At 31.8% G+C, this 24,095-nt stretch overlaps 1 protein-coding gene across 5 annotated transcripts in view; it reads right to left on the reverse strand.

The window, feature by feature from the left end:
• Window positions 1–24,095, reverse strand: part of LOC142320492 (uncharacterized) — a 143,158-nt gene that overhangs the window by 39,832 nt on the left and 79,231 nt on the right. For 3 of the 5 annotated variants that reach the window (XM_075358348.1, XM_075358346.1, XM_075358347.1), the window contains one exon: window positions 11,967–12,120. In XM_075358348.1, coding sequence (XP_075214463.1) covers window positions 11,967–12,120 — 154 coding nt within the window. Of the gene's footprint in view, window positions 1–2,738; window positions 3,154–11,966; window positions 12,121–24,095 lie in introns of all 5 variants that reach the window. The other 2 variants (XR_012755405.1, XM_075358349.1) reach the window with 2 other exon arrangements.

The raw sequence follows: 24,095 nt of genomic DNA on the forward strand, positions 1-24,095 counted from the left end.
GTCTCCCTGAATGTTCTTCATCATGCACATTAATTCTGTTATTTCTAAACCTTTCACACCATTTTCAGATTTTTCTTTCATTCATTACATTATCATCATACACAGCAACCAACTACCTATGAATTTCAGCCAGCTTGATGGTTTAAAAACGTATGACTGTTTTTCACAGTCGGCAGCAACATCGATTTTCCTATTCATTATATAATGTAATAACTCACAATGTAATCAAAGATACTACAACACAACAACTTACAGACAACAATGGCCATTACCAGCGTGGCCATGAATAACAAAGGTTTGGCAACTTTAAGGAGAGAAATTTCACATCAGTCTTTACTTTAGAGATATCCCTTGTAAATATAATTATTTTATCTGTAATTAATCTACTTTTAAATAATCTTTGTTTTACTTTGTAAATAATCATTTGTATTAGAATTATTTACTCAAATAAATACACGTTTGAGATTTTTATTTGTTATCATTATTCTTTGTTTTTTTTAATTCTTGCAATTTCTAAAAGTAAAAATATATGATGAAAATAGGTGTTTATGTAAAGAAAATATTTTATTAATAAAAGAAAAAAAAATCACTCAGATATGTTAAAATTAGCAACTAAACATATACACATCAAATTTACATATACTTGGTATCAAAATATTAGGAAATAACATTAGTATTCTAGGATTAAAAGGTTGTTTGACGAAAAGAAGCCAAACATTTATTGGAAAATAGGGGAAAAAAGTAATACCAAAAAGAATTTGAAGGCATTTTGCGAGTTTATCATTTTCAAAAGTAACACTTAAGGGTTTCAGCTACCTTGCAATCAGAGAAATGGGTGTGCTACTTTAATTAAGTCTTAAGACCTAGTAAATTAACTGAAGGGGAAAGAATGTGATAAGTCACATGATGTGAATTTTTTAGTAGGGCAGTTTCTAACTTTTGAAAAACTCTACAATTGTTATGTGATATTTTAAATAGTCATACATCATATATTACTGGTAAATTATGTTTCAAATGAGTCATTTTATTTGCATTTTAATTTCATTGTTATTTGAATAAAAATGTTTTTTAATCAAAAAGTCACACATTTTGTGAGTTGTCAAATTTTTGCTTAAAAAGAAATCCTAACTTATTTGGAGGGGATGCAAGGTGATATAACAATAGCGTGTTCTTTTTCAAAAATTAAACAACTTCATCATTTTATTTTGTACAATTTAAAACCATGAACATCAGAAATATGAAATTATTAAAATTCATAAGATATTTTTACTAAATTAGTTCAGATTCATTGTCAATGTCCACGTCTTTGTTTGGTACAATTGTATTAAAATAATCGTAGTAAATCGGTGGAATGTATGGTAGGAGAGATTTCACATCTTGAAATTTCTTTTCACTTATTTTTAGTGGAGCCTAGTACTTTGGTTTAAGTGATTATATCTGGTTATGGTGATTATATTTGGTTCAAGTGTTATATCTGCCAACTCTGATAAAATTCACTTCTTTGAAGTTTCCATTTATTTTATGTTTAATAAAGAAACTTGCTGGGTTCTTGGTAGTAAAACAAAATGCTACAGCTGATGCAAAATCAACCGGTGCCCCACACTAAGTTTTTTGGCCTTGGTCACATTTTGTAAGAAATTACTTACATTTAAAATATCATTTTGTGTCATCATTTTGACACTGAATATGTTTTTCTTATTAAATTTTCTTACTACATCCATCCACATGCTAGGAACATAGATATGTTCAATTTTCTTTTGGCATTTTTCTATTAATGCAAAATCTCAATCAGATGGCAAGTGTGTATGTCCTGGTATTAAAAAGGTGTTATCCCAGTAAGGGTTTTCTCTCTAACGTACTGCATCCAAAAGGCTGTCATAGCCCAGTTTTTATTCTGTCCTGGACAGTTATCACAGAAAACTACAAGATTTTCTATTTCTGGTTTAGTGGTTATGAACTTGATTAGAGCACTGCACATCTCATCACTACCCCTATGTCCAGTTTCTTCTCCCCACAAAAACATGTGTCCTTTGCTGTTGGTACAATCATGCAACCCGAAGTTATAGAAACATATTTTTCTACAATAAAAAGCTGGTCCACACGTTAATTTTGGAACTGGTAAAGCTTGCTGAAGGTCAAAGCTAATGACCAGTGTTCTTGGGTCTTTCTTTTCAGGTTTAGTTTTAAGAAGATCTTGTATTGCCTTGACCTGGGCCTGAGGGTATTTTAGCTTATTTTCTATCGCTTTGACATCTTCAAATTTACCCTCCAAGTGCAATGCTTGTATTTTAACGGTGCATTCATCACATATTTTGCAAGTATTAGACTTTGGCATTGAAAATCCTATATTAAATTCCATGCAGAAAATTCTTCTGTATGTATCCTGGCTAACCAGATGATGAATATTATTTTCTATGCACCACGGTAAATAATAAATAATACTCTTCATACAAACGCGATATTGACAAATCACAACCAAAGTAATGTTTTCCATCATTAATTGACTGACTATAGTGATTCTAGTATTTAGATATGCTGTTTTATGTGGTCCCTAATGGACTGTAAGTCTGCTACCACTAATTTTATTAGGCCTGTTGTTGTGCTAGCTTTGGTTGTCTGGTTTTTTAGGAGTGGTTGCTCCCTTTTCGATGTCAGAAACAAGGCATTTAATCTGCCTCTTGAATTTTGAAGGCCATGTATACTTTAATATTCAGTTTTGAAAATTTTAACTTCCTCACCATTTATTTATTTACATATGATGCAGAAATTTCCTTGAAGAAACTCTTTTTAGTTTTTTTAGGATATGATCTTTTTTTAGACTGTATTTTAATGCAGCCAATTAAGTATGCATTTTTCAAATTGAAAGAACCAAGATTCCAGAACCCATTAAAAATCTCTTCTTCTCTGCCAGCAATTTTAGATCTGCATTTTTCCTGAAGGTACATGCAGGACCAAGAATACACCCAGTCACCTTTTCCTGTGAAATAGCACTAAAATACTCCCGTCCTTCATTCCTTCATCACTTGCTAGGCTAGTATTCTTCAAATGCAAAGAAGGGCTCCTTTTTCTCCATCAATGCTGAGGCTTCTTTTCAGGAGTTATTTTTGGAAGTCTTGATGTGCAGTTCATTTTTCCATTATTTTCTATGTCTTCCTGAAAGTAAGATCATTTCCAATTAAAAATAATATAAAAATGAGATAGTCTCTAATCTAAATTACTAAAACTTAGTTGATGCAACAGTAAGACAATGAGTAGGAAAAATACACTTTGTCCTCTTTGTGGCATTTTGAACTCAAAAGTTCATCGCCGCATTGACAAGATGAAAATAAACTTGTCGAAAATAAACTTTACTATTATTAATATCCATTTCCTAAAATTAATTGCCTTACTAAGTTGGAAGTAGCATTTACCCATACAAATATAAGTACAATTAAGTGGTACGAGTATGACCTGCCACACTTAATGCATAAGAGGTTATAAAATGTACAATTTCAGTCCATTAAATGAAATTTTAAATTGAATTACTGAATTAACACTCAGTAATGAGAAAATGTTAATAGTTTTGCTGCTAATAATTGTTAAAACTTTTGTAGCAATAGTATGTCTAGCCACAAATTATTCTGTATTCAACTCACCTCTTCTGTAGATGATGAATTATGGTTTGAAGGTTAACAGTCTTTATCTTCATCAGTATTATCAATATCTGAAGAGGAATCATCACAATTATTGCTGGACAAAGTATTTAAAGAAAATAATTTTCTCCTAATACACAACTGGTTGTTCCTACTCTCTGCTATCTTTGGAAGCGGCTTGTTATGTTCTTCATCAAAAACAGCTGAAATGTCTTTGGAGCAATAATATAATTTGATGCACATTTGTTAGAATGTACATAATATATAACTATATAGAGAAACAAAATAGCATTTTGCACAAAATACCATCTATCTTCAAATCCTGGGGCTTATCGTATTCTTGCCCCAAATGTGATTGCGGCCTGCTTAATACGTAGTGGTGAGGTGGTAGGTATATGATGTGGTAAATAGACCTGTAATAGGAGTAGTGCTTAAGAATTTTAAAAGGTCCAGGATATTCCCAATACGTAAAATAAGGTAATGTGTTGTGATGTGAAAAATTATTGAAATATTTCTGCATTAGAAAGATTATTTCCGGAAGTATTGTTGAGAAAAATCACATAAGTAAAGGTAATATGCATTGCGTGCTTAATTCCATTATTTCCTATACGAAATAATCCAGCCTATAGGCTGGATTTAGAAAGGGCACTTGACTAATGACATTATATTTAATTTATATAATATTCAAAAATAAAAATTAAGGGATGGAATAAAAAGGTTTTTCTGTAGATCTGAGTTGCATTTAAAAAAATCAATAGAAATGTGACTTTTTACAAACATTATGACTTGGGGTTGTCTAACTATTTTATCTGTGTTGTAGAATTGTATGGAGATACTATAGCTAGGGTTTGGGGTAATATGATAACAATTAAAAAAAAAAAAAATGATAAGTGGTCTGAAACGGAGATGTTTGATAATCGCTTGCTTACTATTACTGTTTTTATTGCTTATAAATGATATTAATAAGTATACAGGGGATGGGAGTAACAGGATGATATAAATATTAATATTATGTTAAATGTGGATGATCTGATTTCATTTGCTTCTAAGCTAAAAATTTTGCATAAATGAGCTAAATGATTATTGATTTATTGACATTAATGGTAATGAGTGTGAGATAGTTGATACAAGAGAGAAGAATAAAGAGGAGGGTATGTGAAAAGCTATTGAGTTCAGTTTTCACAGAAGATATGTCAGTGAATACGGATACAGATAGGGAGTATTTAAACCTAGGTCTAGAAGGAATAAAATTAGTTTGATATTTATCAAATGAATATCAGAACTAATATCTGAATTATGGAAGAGAAGAATGGTCATGGTTGTGCTCTTTATGGCAATTTGAGAGTTAATAAGTACCATTATAAGTTTTCTGGGAGGGTGTCCAAATTTTAATAGTATATGTAAGATCAAGTTGGAGAAAGAAATTATGGAAGAAGAGGAGGAAGTTAACAATCAGTTAGATGGGAGATAATGGGAAAAATTAGTCATATCTACGCCTATGTAGAAGTAGCTTTGCAAATAAGGAATTTTAATTACTGAGTGTAGATGGGGGTAAAGTATATTAAAGCACTTATTGGATATTACACGGTATATTATTATAGATTTAAAATTATCTTGCAGGTGAAGGTCACATGCTTATTCCCTTCCACTACATAAGGGAAGGGGAAATACATTCCCCCTAGACCACGGTAATAATACAATACTGAATTATACGTTTTCTCTTTAGAGATCAATGTTTTGTCAACTTGCCTTAAATATTTATTGTTATTGCATAACTCTGGTGTGCATAAGAAGTTACTACCTCACATCTGAAACTTTTGATTTCACGTAAAAATTTTCCTAATTTTCCCACATGTTCAAAAATATGGAAATGTAATGGCAACATTTAAATATGGACTTTAAAGCTGAAAAATTTGTAAAACTTTACATCAAATCTAAGTAAATTACTACAATGTATTGTAAGTGGTCATTCTGCAATCAAAATCTTTATGAAAATCTTCTACTTGAAGGTTTTCTGCATTTTTTTTTTTGTCTTGAGTCATTTGACTGGTTTGATGCAGCTCTCCGAGATTCCCTATCTAGTGCTAGTCATTTCATTTCAGTATACCCTCTACATCCTACATCCCTAACAATTTGTTTTACATCTTCCAAACGTGGCCTGCCTACACAATTTTTCCCTTCTACCTGTCCTTCCAATATTAAAGCGACTATTCCAGGATGCCTTAGTATGTGGCCTATAAGTCTGTCTCTTCTTTTAACTATATTTTTCCAAATGCTTCTTTCTTCATCTATTTGCCGCAATACCTCTTCATTTGTCACTTTATCCACCCATCTGATTTTTAACACTCTCCTATAGCACCACATTTCAAAAGCTTCTAATCTTTTCTTCTCAGATACTTCGATTGTCCAAGTTTCACTTCCATATAAAGCGACACTCCAAACATACATTTTCAAAAATCTTTTCCTGACATTTAAATTAATTTTTGATGTAAACAAATTATATTTCTTACTAAAGGCTCGCTTAGCTTGTGCTATTCGGCATTTTATATCGCTCCTGCTTTGTCCATCTTTAGTAATTCTACTTCCCAAATAACAAAATTCTTCTACCTCCATAATCTTTTCTCCTCCTATTTTCACATTCAGTGGTCCATCTTTGTTATTTCTACTACATTTCGTTACTTTTGTTTTGTTCTTGTTTATTTTCACACGATAGTTCTTGCGTAGGACTTCATCTATGCCGTTCATTGTTTCTTCTAAATCCTTTTTACTCTCGGCTAGAATTACTTTATCATCAGAAAATCGTAGCATCTTTATCTTTTCACCTTGTACTGTTACTCCGAATCTAAATTGTTCTTTAACATCATTAACTGCTAGTTCCATGTAAAGATTAAAAAGTAACCGAGATAGTAAAGAGATAAAAAGTAACAGAGATAGTAAAAAGTAACATCCTTGTCGGACTCCCTTTCTTATTACAGCTTCTATGTTGGTTAGTTTTTCCTTCCACTACTTCCTTCTTCTTCTACTATCTTCCTTCTACTATTAATCTGAGGCCTAAAATTGCTTCCCTTGTCCCTATACTTTTCCTGAAACGAAATTGGTCTTCTCCTAACACTTCTTCCCCCCTCCTCCCAATTCTCCTGTATAGAATTCTAGTTAATATTTTTGATGCATGACTAGTTAAACTAATTGTTCTGTATTCTTCACATTTATCTGCCCCTGCTTTCTTTGGTATCATTACTATAACACTTTTTTTGAAGTCTGACGGAAATTCCCCTTTTTCATAAATATTACACACCAGTTTGTATAATCTATCAATCGCTTCCTCACCTGCACTGCGCAGTAATTCTACAGGTATTCCGTCTATTCCAGGAGCCTTTCTGCCATTTAAATCTTTTAATGCTCTCTTAAATTCAGATCTCAGTATTGTTTTTCCCATTTCATCCTCCTCAACCTGCTCTTCTTCCTCTATGACACCATTTTCTAATTCATTTCCTCCGTATAACTCTTCAATATATTCCATTCTAACATTCTCCCATTCTTCTTCTACATTTTCTACCTTATCTTTTTTACTCAGACCTCTTGCGATGTCCTCCTCAAAAATCTTCTTTAACTCCTCTGCCTCAAGCTTCTCTAAATTCCACCGATTCATCTGACACCTTTTCTTCAGGTTTTTAAACCCCAATCTACATTTCATTATCACCAAATTATGGTGGCTATCAATGTCTGCTCCAGGGTAAGTTTTGCAGTCAACGAGTTGATTTCTAAATCTTTGCTTAACCATGATATAATCTATCTGATACCTTGCAGTATCGCCTGGCTTTTTCCAAGTGTATATTCTTCTATTATGATTTTTAAATTGGGTGTTGGCAATTACTAAATTATACTTCGTGCAAAACTCTATAAGACGGTCCCCTCTTTCATTCCTTTTGCCCAGCCCGTATTCACCCACTATATTTCCTTCCTTGCCTTTTCCAATGCTTGCATTCCAATCTCCAACTATTATTAAATTTTCATCTCCTTTTACGTGTTTAATTGCTTCATCAATCTCTTCGTATACACACTCTACCTTATCATTATCATGGGCGCTTTTAGGCATATAGACGTTAACAATCGTTGTCGGTTTAGGTTTTGATTTTATCCTTATTACAATGATTCTATCACTATGCGTCTTGAAATACTCCACTCTCCTCCCTATCTTCTTGTTCATCACGAAACCTACTCCAGCCTGCCCATTATTTGACGCTGAGTTAATTTTCTGCATGTCTAATGCATTTTCTCCAGTCATCTATTGTTACGTGGTTTATTGCATCTTCCAATAATATTTTTACTTCATCTATTAGAAATGTACTATTTATGGCTGTCACCTCACTTTTTATGTGAACCCAAATTATCTCGATTGGATTTCATGTCCCATTTCTGTCTTCAAGCTCAAACAGTATGTATTATTCTGTGTTCATTAATAATAGACAATAATTCAGGAATTGTGTGTGAAGGACTGTGTGATATTTTCTTCTTTTCTAACCTTGAAACAATTTCCACCTTTTTTAAGTTTGTCACTGGCACTATCTCTTTAAGAACTAAATGATAGCTGGGGTTATCCATCACAATAACACAGTTTCTTCCAAAGACTGTAACAAATTTATAATCCGTTCTTGAAATACATCACCGTTCATTTCTTGGTGGAAGTCCCCTGTATGTTTTGACTGAAAAACTAGAGCACAGTCTTTTATAAAACCAAGTTCATAATAACCAGCGTAGCAAATACCTAAACCAGATTCTTTCCCAACCAGAATCTTAAGCTTCAACCACAGCTTGTTGAATTCGGCAAGATGCATTTCCTGGATGGTTCTGGTTTACCCGCATTTCATCTAGGTAAATTACTGATCTAGAATTTTTTAAATTAATTTCATGCATTTTCTTTAAAATTTTACCTGAGCAAGAATAATGTCAGACCTCTCCATCAAAAATGTATGGGTCATTTCATTTATGAAAGCAGAACCCTAATTTTCTTACAATTTTCCACATGTAATATGTACTACTGGAAAACATTTTTTTTTCAAAATGAATAATTTTACTGGTTGTGAATACTCCCCCTCTTATCATAAAATTCTTGAATGGAACGACAAACTATATCTTTATTAAAATCATCTAGATCCATGTAATTATTAATATCTTTAATTGACTAGCTCTTGCTTGTGCATGATATTTTATGATCTATTATCCTTTGATATTTTTCCATACACTTTGATATCTTTGTTATCTATTTTACAAAGATTTTGTATATTTTATAATACAATTGGAAAAAACAACTAAAATCCTGTTAAATTTTACAAGTAGCATCCATAAACTTATCTTTTGTAAAACTCCAGTCAGTATAATTTATGGTAAAAAATTTTAGTTTTTTTTTATACTCTATTCATAAGAAAATCTACAATGTTGTGATTTACTTCAAGATTTAAAGTTGCGAACATAGTTTTACGGTCTGTTAAAATTGGCTTCAAAACTGTTCGTTCTCTTTTATATTCTAAAAATCAGTGTTCTATCAAACAATTACTGGAGGGCTAGGCAAGGCCTCTAACTTGTAAATTTATTAATTATTCTCTGATCCTTCTTAATATGACAATTAAATACTGATGAACACAAAGCATGTAAATTATTCTATCTTATAAATATTGACATAATTACACATCATTATATTACTAAAATTTTTATCTACTTTGAAAATCTTGCTTTACATCTAAAAAAAAAACAACAAAAAACAACCCATTCTGCTCCTGATATGAGATAGTTAGTTTCCCTGCAATGTAATTCAAAATTTGTGAAGCTTCATTAGTAAAACAGCTCATATTTACTATCTTCAATCATTACATTATCTTTAGCACTGTCAAAATTATGTTATAAGCAACAGCATATGTTACTTTAATGCAATAATTTTTTATATAAGTCTCAAGATATTTAAAAAAAATCCTTTTTATTATAAATTATAATAATGCATACTTTTGGTACAATGTATTTTAGTTACAACTGTGTTGACATCTACACAAAGCTGAAATAAAATTGGTAATTACAAACAAATTTATTCATCTCATGAATGCAATCATTTAATAGGAACTTGAAATCAGTATAGAAAAGTTTAAGCAACATTTATATGCTTCGCATATACACAACCCAGACAACCAGGTCACAAGACAACCCAGAATAGAACCAGGTCTATTAAATGTAGTTTCAAGATATTCATCAACCACTCTGTCTGATGGTATTTCTTGTAAAATACAACCACGAGGCTGTTAAGACTAAAACTTTGTTTAAATTCACTTCATATACATAACAATTGACTTGATTTTTTAAAAAAACTTGTTCTATGACTGGACAGGAAAATTTAACACAATTATTTTATCTATTTATATTATCTGCTTGAAGAGATGATGTTTGTGAGAATGCATTTAATATTAACTTTAGTGTTATTATATTATAATTAACAATTGCCCAAATCAGAACATTAAAAATATCAAAATTTCTCAGCATTTTGATCTGCAGCATATACTACTTACGTAGATTCACATATCTAACCTTAATTTTATTTTTTTAGACAGTTCTCATATATATATTTTTTTTTCTTAAAAATTTTGTTTTTTAAAGTTACATATTTAAATAAAGTTAACAATTAAAATTTTTAAAGTTTTTTTTAAAGTTAACAATTAAAATATTTTTATTAAGTGATGTTTTTTTATATAACTCAGAAGATCAGTAATAAATAAATATTGCTACAAATACCAGAATGATTAGAATATAACAGAGATTGAAAGAAAACTGAATTATTTACTTCATTCACTTAATAATCATAGTAAAAGAGAGTGGCAGAGAATTGGAAAGTGTTAAAAAACTGTAGAAGGAGAAAGCTAAGATATTTCAAGTAAAATATGAACTATTGTGCAAAAGTTAAATTAAATCTAATTAAATTCAATCTCTTTAAGTTAAATTAAAGTTAAATCTAATTAAATTCAAATGAATATCTTCGATACTGCATAAAAAGCAATGAAAGAAACTGATAAAATGGTATCTAAATAATGTTATAAAGCAAAATGTAGAAATAGATTCATAACAGAAATGTATGTTTCCAGTATAAAAAAAAATGTAAATATTAATTATATTCTGAATTTTTCTTGCTTCCCCAAAATTATTTACAAATTGTAGTTCACTCAGACATAAAATTTTCATATATATATATATATATATATATATATATATATTAAAAAAAACACAGATTAATTTAATTAATATGGACCATATTCTAATCCAGATATTCGCAATTAATTTACAATTCAAGCAGCCTTCATTCACGTAACTATCTTAAGGGGAGACAGTAGTTCTGTTTCCAACCTATCTTCCCGATACTAACATAAGCAGCATTTTCTCAGCTTGTATTAATCCGATCATTATGAATTGTTTGTGCTGTTTACTATATCCTTGATACATATTTTAACATGAGGAGGATTTTTAAAAATTTTGATTTAAAAAATAAATAAAAATGTTTTTGTATTCAAGTGTGACATGTATCAAATTCTGGTCAATTAAACTGTATAAAACATACAGGAACTATTTTCAACAAATATCTCTTGTTAAAACGTGAATATGGGTATGTAAAGACATGCCTGAAAATTTGGGCTTGATTGGTCATTTGGTTTCCGAGAAAATGTTCCTTTTGTGCTAAAATCATAGAACTCTCAAAACTGTAAAAATAAAATACATCTTTAGACAGCCTAAAAACAGTCCAGCTCCATATTCTGCTTCCTGCTCCGCTTCCAACTTTATCTTGGCAACCTTCTTTTCTCTTGTGGCTAATCTTTCGTAATATGAAACTGACTTTTCAGCTTGTCAGATTCATTGTGTGTCATGATCTTTATGGCTTTAATATCCAGGTTGAAGTCCAAGTCTATGAATAACATCACAAAACTAATGTTTCTTTTGTTAAATGTAGACACAGCTTCATACACGCCAAATTATAAATACATTTTTTTGGAAGTACTGTCCACACTACATTACTGAAGGATTTATTTACATTTTCTGTAGTTCAATGAATACACTTAATCGATAAATTACGGTCTGATAAAGCTTGAAAAACAGGTATTTTTACTTTCAAAACTGCCCCAGGGATACTTCTCCTATGTTTATAAGGTGGTTGCTGAGGATCTACCAAGTGTTTATTATATTTACACCAACTCTTTATTCCTTTAGGAGACAACCTGTTACCACCTGGTTCATCACTGTCATGAACACTGGAGAAAAATCTATTTGCAGCACAAATTTCAAAAAGCATAATAATGAAATACAGACCTGAACTAGCAACGGCCTTTACAATCTGTGAACAAAGGTAGAAGTCTGTTTGATCTGCTGGTAAATTGGCAAGTATGATTATATCCTTACCTAAATGTAAATCATCACAACCATTCTCTATGAGAATCAATGGATTATCCATACTTGTCACTTCCTGCAATAAAGATAAAGTATATCATTAATGATAAGTATATATAAAATACAAGTTAGTATAAGCAAAATAATAAGTATATAAAAGAAAAACTTCCATAACGTACAGTACTTATTTACTTGCTTAATAAGTGTCCGATCAGAAAACCCTAAAAAATTTCATTTTCTACAATTACATTATGATTTCTCTTGTAAATCACTTTAATTTTAAAGCTTGCCGAATAGTGCATAAATTTTCAATGTTTGCATTATGAAGTGATGTTGGAAAACTTTATCAGGCTCATATGGAAAAATGCATAACACTTGTTTCAGAGATGAACAGTGGTGGCTTGTAGCTAATATTAGTGGGGGTGCTGCTCCAGAAAACCTTTTTCTGGGCATTTTCAAGGCCATGGTTAAAGTTTTTTTGTAAAATAAAGGAACTGGAAAAGAATGAATCAATTAGAATAGCTGGAAGCGGAATAATAATCTAATTCTACACTTTATCACATTCAAGAATATGGTACACGATTTTTAAGCACATTGTGCTTAAAAACTGTATTCAATTTAACCAAATAAATAATAAAATGTCAATGCAGTAATATTTTTTAGTATTATTAAATAATAACTTAATAAAATGTCTGCTTAAAAACAAAAGTCCTATGGCCCTTAATTTAAATTTCTGCATACAGAGAAACAAATATATAATTTTTTTTTACTAATTTCCTTCTCTTTCACTTTTCCAGCGTGTTTTTGGACAGATATGGCAATCAAAGAGCCATTGCTTTCCACTATCTTCTGATCACTACAGAAAAGACAACTAAACCAGTTTCACATTCCTTCCACCAACTAAAGTAGAAAAGAGATCGAACAAGGAATGTTCCATGAACACATGGAGTAAAAAAAAACTACCTTCCACCAGCACGCCAGGGTCAGAACTGCAGGAGCAACGGTGCTCTGTCCCTTGTGTGCGTGCCCACAACAGCCAAACACCACGCCGCTGGAACTGTGAAGCACACAGTTCCATATAAAGATTTTTGTATCTTTTTCATAAACTGGGGGATGGCTACTGACACATTAAGCTTAAGGATTATACATTGTACAAGTGTAAAGAAAGAATTAAAGAAAAAAGGATTCATTATATTAAATTTTACCTAATATCAAGTGGAAATAGGGGGTGCTGCAGTTCCACAGTGCCTACACACGAGCCACCACTGGAGATGAATATTCTGATAATGATTAAATTGCAACAATTTTAATAACATTCAGTCACCTTAGGAATTTTTTTGTAACCAGTACAGAAAGTATACACTCTCTTAATATTCAAATGATACTCAGTGATGATGAATGTGATATTTTATTGATCACAATTCAAAAAATTCACACTCATTCATCCATGCTTCTACAGTGGAAGTTTGAACCCTGTTCTCAGGATATTATAGAGGAATGTAAGGAAATTTGGAACAACAGTGGCATTAGATATATCTCCTCTAGCTAATATTTCATTGACTTAAATACCTGCACACTTGCCCTTTCTTAATTTTCAAATAAAAGTCCACATCTTTATGATCATATCTGCTTAGAAAACCTTCCTTTGCACAGTGGTACCTTCAGAGAAGTACATTTCAAAACATAGGTACAAAGAATAACTTCTTGGTCTATTTGGTACTCATTAAATGCTGAATAAGATTCAAATTTATGATTCAATTTATAATACCAAAAAGCAGCCACAAAAACGCCTATTTTGAAAGACTTCCTTGTATATCAAATTCAGACTGTCCAAAGTCAGAACCTACTAATGATGTGTTTTGGCTATGCCAAACAACTTGGTTGACTTGACTATTAAAAAAGTAATTTATTAAATCAGCAGTACGTCGAGGTACTAAGTGACTATACTGATTGTGGTTTTTTCTATCTAAGTGAGGTTTTGACTGAAGTTGAATTTTCCATACCTATCAAAAACAAATACTTTGTCATAAGCATGAATAAATTTAAATTTTACAAATCCAACCAGCTCTCCACTAATACATGAACAGCAGTAAACTGGGAAAATAATGTGGAAGCATGAACAACTACCTCAACAACGGAACTAGTGAAGAACAGAGAAATATTGATTATATCCATTCTAATGCTTTCAGAGTTGATGATGGCTGGTGAGACTGAAAATTCCATCAAATGAAAAATGGACCGGTGGAAAATTATTATCACAAAAACAATTTTCCACCCAGAGGGAAAAAATGAAAGCAATATAAAACTGGAACTGACAATACGAAACTGACAACAGGAAAGTTTCAAAAAATAATTTTTTATAAGGAATGTTCTTATCATAGTTAAAATACGATGATTGCAGACAAAGAAAAATTAAGTTTTTTATGAATTTTTTATGAAATAAGTGTGTAACTATGATTTACTTTGCTAATAAAAGTATGTTTATTTTCTTTTCAGTTATTTACTTTACCCTTAACATTACAGCAAAGGATTAAAAAAAATAACATGTGTATTGCAAATTAAATGTAGTTTTAAGAAAACAAAAAATTAATGCACATAGACAGATGACAAACCAGTCAAATTAAACATCTTCTCATCAGAATAACAATAATAATTTAATAATTCACTCAATGAAACAGATTATAGGTTTCAAATAACCGATTTAATAATTTATTTAGTTTAGTGCAACTGCATGATATACAAACACATTGTAACTGCTTATCTTCACATCAATGCTTTACTGCAGAAATGAAAAGTACAGTCTGGGATTATTGGTTTGAATCATCTGTAATACAAGATTTATACTGTAAATACAATTTTACCAATCATGTCTAAAGAAGACATTTAAAAATGTTTTTAGACAATAACAGTATGTTTCTATTTGTACTATCACAGACCTTGAAATACTGTATTCTCAGCTCTCACTTTCCTAGCAACCATCCTATGCCCAACAACAGTCTCGTCTTTTTTTTCAATTACCCTCCCATCGTTTCCACTCACCACATACTATGATTTGTAAATGTACATGGATCTACTTCATACTCCAGTTACTAACCTGCTTGGTTTTTTGTTAGTTAATATATTTAATTTGCTATACATTATTATTATTATTTTTGGTACTTAAAAAAAAATTATAGTTGTCGATTCATGTATAAAGTTTGCCATTCTATACAGATCTATCAACATTTAATAAATCAATGTAGATAGCTCTGTTAGTTATATATTAGCAGCTGCTTTGTACCTGATAAGTAAGGTGCCTGACTGTACACTGGCAGATTTTAGTTTAGGTCCAATGAACTTTTTACTGGAATTTCTAGTGGGATTACTATCCAGGAGCTGAGCATGCAATTGCCTTACACATTTATAAATTTTTTTATATTTCCCAAAAGATCTCCTTAAGGGACACAAATGCCAGGGTGGGGAAGGAGAAGCAAACAGTTTCAATCCAAAGTGAAGGAGAAAGATGGGAGGAAACAGTAGGGAGGAGGATCAAAAAGGGAGAAATTAAGAAAAAGTGAGGGAAATAGGAGTCATATGATATAAGTGAGGGACTGAGGGTAGAGGCAGTTTTCATAACTGAAATGCAGTAGGGAGAGGTGGGTTATTCCACATATCCGATTGCAGGAAGCCCAACAAACAGGTGCAAATTCCAACAGGCAGCACCCAGATCCATCAGCTCCTTTAACAGACTCAAAAGGACCGAGAAGATGGGGGAAAATGGAAAATATTGGATAAGAAAATAGAAGGATTGGTAGAGCTAGGAGAGAAAGAGAAGATATGATCAGCTAACATCCTGACTTCTAGTAGGCTGAAAAGTAGAAAATGAAAACAAGAAAACAATGATTTATTATAATCACAAAAAATATTGAAGCCAGTCATTGTACTTAAATATATTTCTGATGTAGATCATTTAGTGTAGCTGGGATGCATCTTCATATTTTTTTAAGTTTATGTTTATGATAGTTTATAATCAGATGATATGGTACAAAAAAAAAAATTATGTATAGTTTTACAAAATAATAGAAGTTTGTGTAAGAAACTTTTGTTGTTTCTACAAGAGCTATTATTACAAGGAAAAATGCATGAAATAATAGTACTGACTGAAATATTGGTTTTTGAGGAAGAATTATTTAAATATCAAATAGATAATTGTAACTGTTTCTCTAACAGTAATTCTGGTTATAGAACAGGAGGAGTTATTGTGTATATTAAAAAGGAATAGAAGGCAACATTGTATTGATTATTCTAAAATAAATTTTAAATACCACACGGTATACAAATTGAAATTGAGTAAAACAATTTTAATTTTAATCTAACTGTTTTCTACATATTTAATTTGGTGTCAAAGGATATCTGTTTACAGGAATTAGAGAATTATTTGCAAGCAACTGAATATGAGAATGCAATTTACACCGGTGATATAAATATAATTAGTATGATCGATAATGCAACAACTGCTATTTATTTACTTCTACTGCAAGGTCATGGTTTTAGTTTTATAATGAACAGTCCTACAAGACTTATATCTAGTACATGTATAGACAATATTAGTACCATAAGGAAAAAATAAGTTCTGAAAATTATGATTTTGAAATTCTTGATAAAGACACTACAGATCATTCATCGATCACAGTATTCATAATTTTAGTCTAACATGTAATAAAATTAAGGATAATGTTAGTAAAGTTTACATGAATATTGATAAGCTAAAAGAAAAACTTAATTCTATAAACTGGAGTATCGTCTTCAAATCTGAAGATGTGGACAATGAGTGTTTCAACTCAGTAAAAAACATATATACATGTAAAACTAAAGATAATCCCTTAAAGTCATGAATAAATGTTAATCTAGTATGTAGAATTGAAAAAAGAAATACATTGTATAAAAAAACAAAACTGCATGCAAACAACATAAATATCAAAAATGTTATGTAAAATATAAAGATAAATTACAAAACGATTCAGAAATCACTAAAGATAAATATTTCAGTGATCTTACTTTCAAGAACCAAAAATAATACAGAATAATGGATGTGCATAGATCATTTATTAGGAATAGCTGGAGCTAAAAATAGTGAAATAGAATCATTAAAACTTATTGATGATGATGTTAAATGAGACAAATGCTTAATTGTGGAGGAATTTAATAATTACTTTTTAACTATAGTGGAGGAGATTAAGAAAGAAATACAAACAAGTGACATGCATTCTGATAAAACATTAATAAATACTGCCATACTGACATAAATCATTATTATCTGCGTCTCAAAAAATTCTAGAAAAAATTATAAAAACAGATTCCTACAAAAACAAAATTTTTAAATAAAAATCAATATGGTCTCACAAAGGAAAAAATACTGAAGATACCCTTTTAAATTTTATGTCCAATATAATAGAAGGTAAAAACAAAGGTCAACAAGTAGCAGGTTTGTTCTTGAATTTGAAAAGAGTGTTTGATGTTGTTGATCAAAATATTTTGCTTTACAAACTAGGAAACCAGGAATAAGAGGTCAATACAATAAATAGTTCAAGATATATTTAAGGGGAAGATCTCAACAGCTCAAGATAAGAGAAAAAATGAGTTCTCAAGGTACTGTTTAAGTACAGTATTCTGCAGCGCTCTGTACTTGGAACTATTTTATTTATTATAAACATAAATGATTTATGTAATGGAAAATTTAATGGTACAGTGACAACATTTGCTGGTAACAGATCATTAGATTATGAAGCTGATATATGAAATAAAGAAAAACATTGAAGAAGACCTTATGAAAATTAAGTAGTGGTTAATGAAAAACTACTTAAATTTAAATTTAATGAATACATATTATATAATTTTTCAATTAAAATGTCTGCCAGAAACGTTATATAGCATAAAATATCACAATTTAAAATGTAATATAAACATAAATTGTACATACCAAGCTATACTGCAAGTAAATACAGTTAAGTATCTGGGAGTAATTTTATATATATATCTGTTTTGCAAGGAACATATAAGATAAACAAAATAAACAGAATTAAATATGTGTAAATTTTATTTCTTGGAGAATTTTTGTACAAAAAACTTACTAAAGATGTTGTACCATTCCTTGATAGAATCGAGATTAATGTATGGTATGTATAACTTGTTGGGGAGGTATGAATTATTCTAATATAAATGCATTATTGGTAGCACAAAAATACGTAATAAGAATGATTCCTCATAAAACAGATTTAGCGAATCTTTACCAATTTTTAAAAAACTTACCATATTGCCTTTAAGATATTTGTGTGTTTTTAGAGTCCAAAAAAATTTTTATAAAAGGTGTAATATGTACAGAGTAATGCACACATATGCCATGGGTAATTTAAGTAAGAATGATAAATTGTGTCGCCTTTACCAAAATTGGAACAGTATAGGCATTTTTATTCACTTGTAGCTCCGAAGGTGTACAATTTATTATCTAATAATACAAAGCAATCAAGAAATTTTAGAGAATACAATACTCTATTATTTGTATGATTACTAGAATCTGATGAAACTGAAAAGTTATTATTGTAATTTTATTACACTGGTCAACATGATTTTTGTCTCACGAGTACCAACAAGTGTACTTATGCAGTATTTTATCCTGTTTTCAAATATGTATTTGGAATTTCTGCATCACCCACAGTTTTTTATTTTAATTTTTTTAAATATTTTAAAACGTTTTTTCGTTCATTTGTCTATTGAGAAGTAAAAGCTCCTAGAGTATTGTAAATATGATTGAACCAAATGAGCTAACTCAAAGGGTAGTGTTGCTACTGTTGTGTAGGTTCAGATGTGTACAGACATGTTCTAGTGTAGGCATCATTCATTTAGTTCTGGTTCATTTAGTGTCAGTTATGAAATAGTAGTGAACCAGTAAACATGTCATTGTGAGTGCTTTGTGTGTCTGAATTATTGTGTATTACATATTTCCAACTTTATTTCTTTTAATTAGTCGTTAGTTACAAAATGCCCAGAGTTGGTTTAAATCATCGTAACAATTTTTGCTATGTATGTGGTGAAAAGAAAAGTGACGCTCAAGTCACTTTTACTGCATTAGTAAAAAAGTGTTATGAACTTTATTTTGGGTGTAAAGTCGGGAACCAAACAAAGGCCTGAGCCCCAAATATCTGTTTTTTATTGTGTTCTAGGCTTTTTACTGCATGGAAAAATGGCACACGCCATATGCCATTTGCTATCTCTATGATTTGGAGGGAACCCAAAGATCACGTTTCTGATTTTTATTGCTGCTTAACAGACATTAAAGGGATTACATCAAAATCAAAACAGAGTGGTGTACCCTAACTTGCAATCTGCAATGATACCAGTTCCACACTGCAAAGAATTGCCCATACCAAAGGCTCCACAACATGTGACATAAGATGAAGAGAGCTCAGAGTCTGATGGAAGTCAGGAAGAAAAAGAAACAGATTCTAGTGATATAACTTTTGAACAAAGCTGTTCATCTGAGCCTTATTTACTGACTCAAGGAAATCTTAACAATCTCATACGAGATTTAAAGTTATCCAAAAAACAGTCTGAAATGCTTGCTTCCTGGCTAAAAGGATGGAATCTTCTTCAAAAGAATACAAAGATATGTACTTATTGCAATTGACATTCTGAATTTAAAGACTATTTTTCTGAAGAAAATGGCTTAGTACTTTGTTGAATGGCACTTGTTCATTGCTTCCTTTAAAGTTAGTAAAAAGAGCTGTGCTTCTGCGTAATTCAATAAGTCCCATCAGTACCTGTGGCTCACTCTGCTAGTATGAAAGAAAAATATGAAAATTTTTAATTTATATTGGAAAAGTTTCAATATGCAGTATATGAATGGAATGCTTGTGGTGATTTGTAGGCAATTACACTTATTCTTTATCTGTAGCTTGGTTACACTAAATACTGTTGATTTTTGTGTGAATGGGATAGTAGGGACAAAAAAACCATTTCATTATAAAATAATGGCCTAAATGCGAATCACTCATTCCTGAACAGAAAAATGTGAAACATACCCATTGTGTAATCCTAAAAATATCTATCTACTACTGTTATATATCAAACCAGGATTAATGAAAAATTCTGTCAAGGCCAGGGACAATAGTCCTAGTTTCATGTACTTAAAACCGAGGTTCCATAAAATTAGTGATGCAAATATAAGAAGTAATATTAGTGGGCCCACAAGTACGATCATTAATGCATGATGAAAAGTTTGAGGCACTACACTACACTTACACAGAGATGTAACAGTAATACAGAAAAACTAACTTCAAGTTTATACATCTAAACCCTTTATAGAAATGAACTTACAATAGTTTATTAAACATTGTTATTAAAATAATAAAAAATTACAAGAATCTTAGATCTATAAAGTGTTAATATTCTTGTAACAGACCACTGACCATCACTCTTCTCTAACACTGTCTTTTTTATTGTATATCATATTTATCAATTCTCAAGTGAGAAGATTGAAGCTTACCTCTGAACTGAGAAGCTTATCAAGAGCTCTTGATAAGCTTTTTTGACTCTCTCAATTTATTAAAATTATGCATACTTTTTATAAAAGAAAAGAATTATTTACATTTTTTATGAGTAGTTAAATTAAAAACATGTTTACCATCTCAATTACTGCTACAAAATAAACTATCCTGCTAATATTACAAGGTATATCAGATAACCAGACTGCTGCTTTTTCTACCATAATTTATTTATATTTTTTGAATATATATTTTTTCTAAGTTGAATACATATATATATATTCATAAATATGGTGTCAAACTATGATAAGACCAATATTTAAAATAAATATTAAAGTTATTTCAAAAGCTCCACACAAGGGGCTACTAAAAAAAAATTTAATGTATAGGTTTTTAAAAATTAAAATGATTTCCAAAAAATTAAAAAATGTTTATTTGTCAGTGCTCAGTTTTAAATAAAGAGCATAGTAGAGCGTGATCTGCTATGTGTTCTGATCTAAACCAGAACTACATTATACAGGAAAACATTATTCATGAAAACAGCATATGAGAAATTTTACCTGATAACAAGCATAATAACCAATAGCTTACTCATTCTAAACAACTGATAAATGATGCATATACAGGTGATTCAAAGAAACGGGAAATTAAAAAAATTAAATAACGTTAATGAAAAATTTTTTTTAGAAAATGAATTTTATTTCATGTAATTGTACAAATGTTGCCATTTTAGGATACATACATTTTAGTTTATTTTTTAAAGATGACATCTTGCAGGTGACCTCCTCGTCTACGTAAACACTCATGAAGTCACTTCGTTAAATTGTTCATGGTTTGGCGTAACATCTCAACTGGAATTTCCGCAATTGCTTCTCAGATCTTTGCCTTCAGTTCTTCCGTTGTAGCAGGTCTACTGTGGAACACTTTGCTTTTAAGGTGACCCGACAAAAAGTAATCACAAGCTGAGAGATCAGGCGATCTGGGAGGACATCTAATGTCACCATTTCGTGAAATGACACGTTGTCCAAACAATCGGCGTACAGCTGCCGATATTTGTGCAGTATGTGATGTTGCTCCGTCTTGTTGAAACCAGGCTGTGTTAAGAATTGGTGGAATTCTCTTTTGTTGTTCCACAACAAAGGTTTCAAGCACGGCAACGTAACGAGCCGACATCACTGTAATCGGAAGACTGTTCTCATCCTCAAAAAAATAAGGGCCTATAACACCGTAAGATGACATAGCACACCACACGGTAACTTTCTGGCTGTGCAACGGATGCTGGTGTAGCTGCGTAGGATTTTCTTGTGCCCAGTATTTGAAATTTTGCTTGTTAACAAATCCACTGAGGTGGAAATGTGCTTCGTTTGATATCCACAGTTCGTGAACAAACTGTTCGTTATCATTTATCTTCTGAAGCATTACATTACAGAATTGTGCTCGCACAACTGTATCGTTCGGTTTCAGTTCCTGGACTATCTGCAACTTGTATGGATGGAATTGCAAGTCCTTCACTAATATTCTTCGAACTCTTGAACTATGCAAGTAAAGATTCTGAGAGACGACGGATTGACCGATGTTGACTTCGTGTAACAGAATCTTGTAAAGCTTGAACATTCTGTGGTGTACGGATGGTTCGCTCACAGCCTGGAGGTTTCTTTTTCATTGCCGAACCAGTTTCCTCAAAATTAGATATCCATGTTTTAATTGCATATGCTGATGGAACACGGTCGTGCCGTCCCAGATTAAAATGATGGCAAAATTCTCTACGCGATCCCTCCACACTGTCATTGTTTTTGTAAAACACTTTAATAGCAAATGCACGTTGCGCACCACTCCAAGGATCCATGACAACTAAATGGCAGGTTAGGTTAGAGAGGCTGGCGCCACTTATCAAGTGATACCAATCGCCCATGGCTACCAACACAACTTATAAACAGGGTGTTTACACAGTGTGTAAACACCCTGTAACACCCTGGTGTTACAGGGTGTTTCTTTGAATCACCCTGTACAAGGGTTTTTTTTTTCAAGGTCCGATCGGTCACAAAATTAAAACCACAGTGAAAATATAAAATGTTTAATTTGTAACAAGTACTTACATAGTTACGCTATTTCTCTACATAGTCGCCACTTTGATTTAGATATTTGTCATAGCTTGGTACCAACTTTCCAATACCCTCGTCATAGAAAGGAGCCACCTGTGTTTTTAGCCATGTTTCTATGCAGGTCTGCAGCTCAATGTCTGTGCCAAAATGTTGTCCTTCTAGCCAGCATTTCATGTGAGCAAAGAGGTGAAAATCGGTTGGAGCCAAGTCCGGGCTGTATGGTGGGTGATCAAACACTTTCCCCAATGAAAATGCTACAGGAGCTTCTTTGTTACAGCTGCAGTGTGTGGCCAAGCATTGTCATGGAGAAAGACAACGTTATCATGCCTGATGACAACATTCCTCTCCGCTTATTCTGAATTGCCCTTCGTAGATGTTGAAGAGTCGTGTAGTATGAGGCTGCAGTGTCACGTCCATCAGGGTCGTGCCACGTTCCATGAATTCCACCAAGAGAACTCCATTCTGATCCCAGAACACAGTAGCCATACACTTTCTGTTGGAGAAGGTTCGCTTGAACTTTTTTGGTTTACTGGGAGAATGAGAATGCATCCACTGTTTGGATTGTTCTTTTATTTCTTCAGTTTCGAAATGGACCCATATCTTGTCCCCTGTGACAATTTTGCTCAAAAAATCTTCTCCTTCATTGTGGTAGCACTGGAGAAACATTGAGGAGGCGTCCATTCTCATTGTTTTGTGATGGTCGGACAGCATCTTGGAAACCCATCTCGCACACAGTTTGCGGTACTGAAGTCTCTCACTCACAATGTTGTAGAGAGCTGACCTTGAAATTTCAGGAAATGAATCACTCAATACAGAAATTGTGAACCGATGATTTTCTCGAATTGCCTCATCCAATCCCTTAAACGAGATCATCGGTTGACACTTGCTTCCTTCCCTGACCACCTGCATCATGAACATCTGTACGTCCTGCTTTAAAGTTCCTGCACCACTGTTGCACTTTGCTGTCACTCATTGAAGTTTCACCGTACATATTACTTATTTGTCGATGAATTTCAGCTGCATTACAGCCCTCAGCCTGAAGAAATTGAAATTGTTTTCAGCACTTCACACTTGGCGGGAGATGCCATTGTTGTAGACATGTTTGCGTGCTAGCTGCGTGTTCAGAATTAAATGAAGTGACGTGGCATGACTGAAGGCCATACTAGAGACGCTGCGCAACACATATGCACAAAGGTTCATCCGATTTTTGTGCGGGTTTTTATTTCACGGCGATCGGACCTTGAAAAAAAAATAACCCTCGTAATTTTGCTGCTTTATTATACTTCAGATCATATGAGATCTAATTGATGAAAACAAGTACATGTTTAAATTGTGGGGTTGCAAGATAAAAACTTTGTAAATAATGAACATACATATCTGATGTTATATGTATGAATTATCAAGCCATTGATATTTATAGTATTTAAAAA

This window comes from Lycorma delicatula, chromosome 2 (assembly GCF_047948215.1).
Source record: "Lycorma delicatula isolate Av1 chromosome 2, ASM4794821v1, whole genome shotgun sequence".
Classification (NCBI taxonomy): Eukaryota; Metazoa; Arthropoda; class Insecta; order Hemiptera; family Fulgoridae; genus Lycorma; species Lycorma delicatula.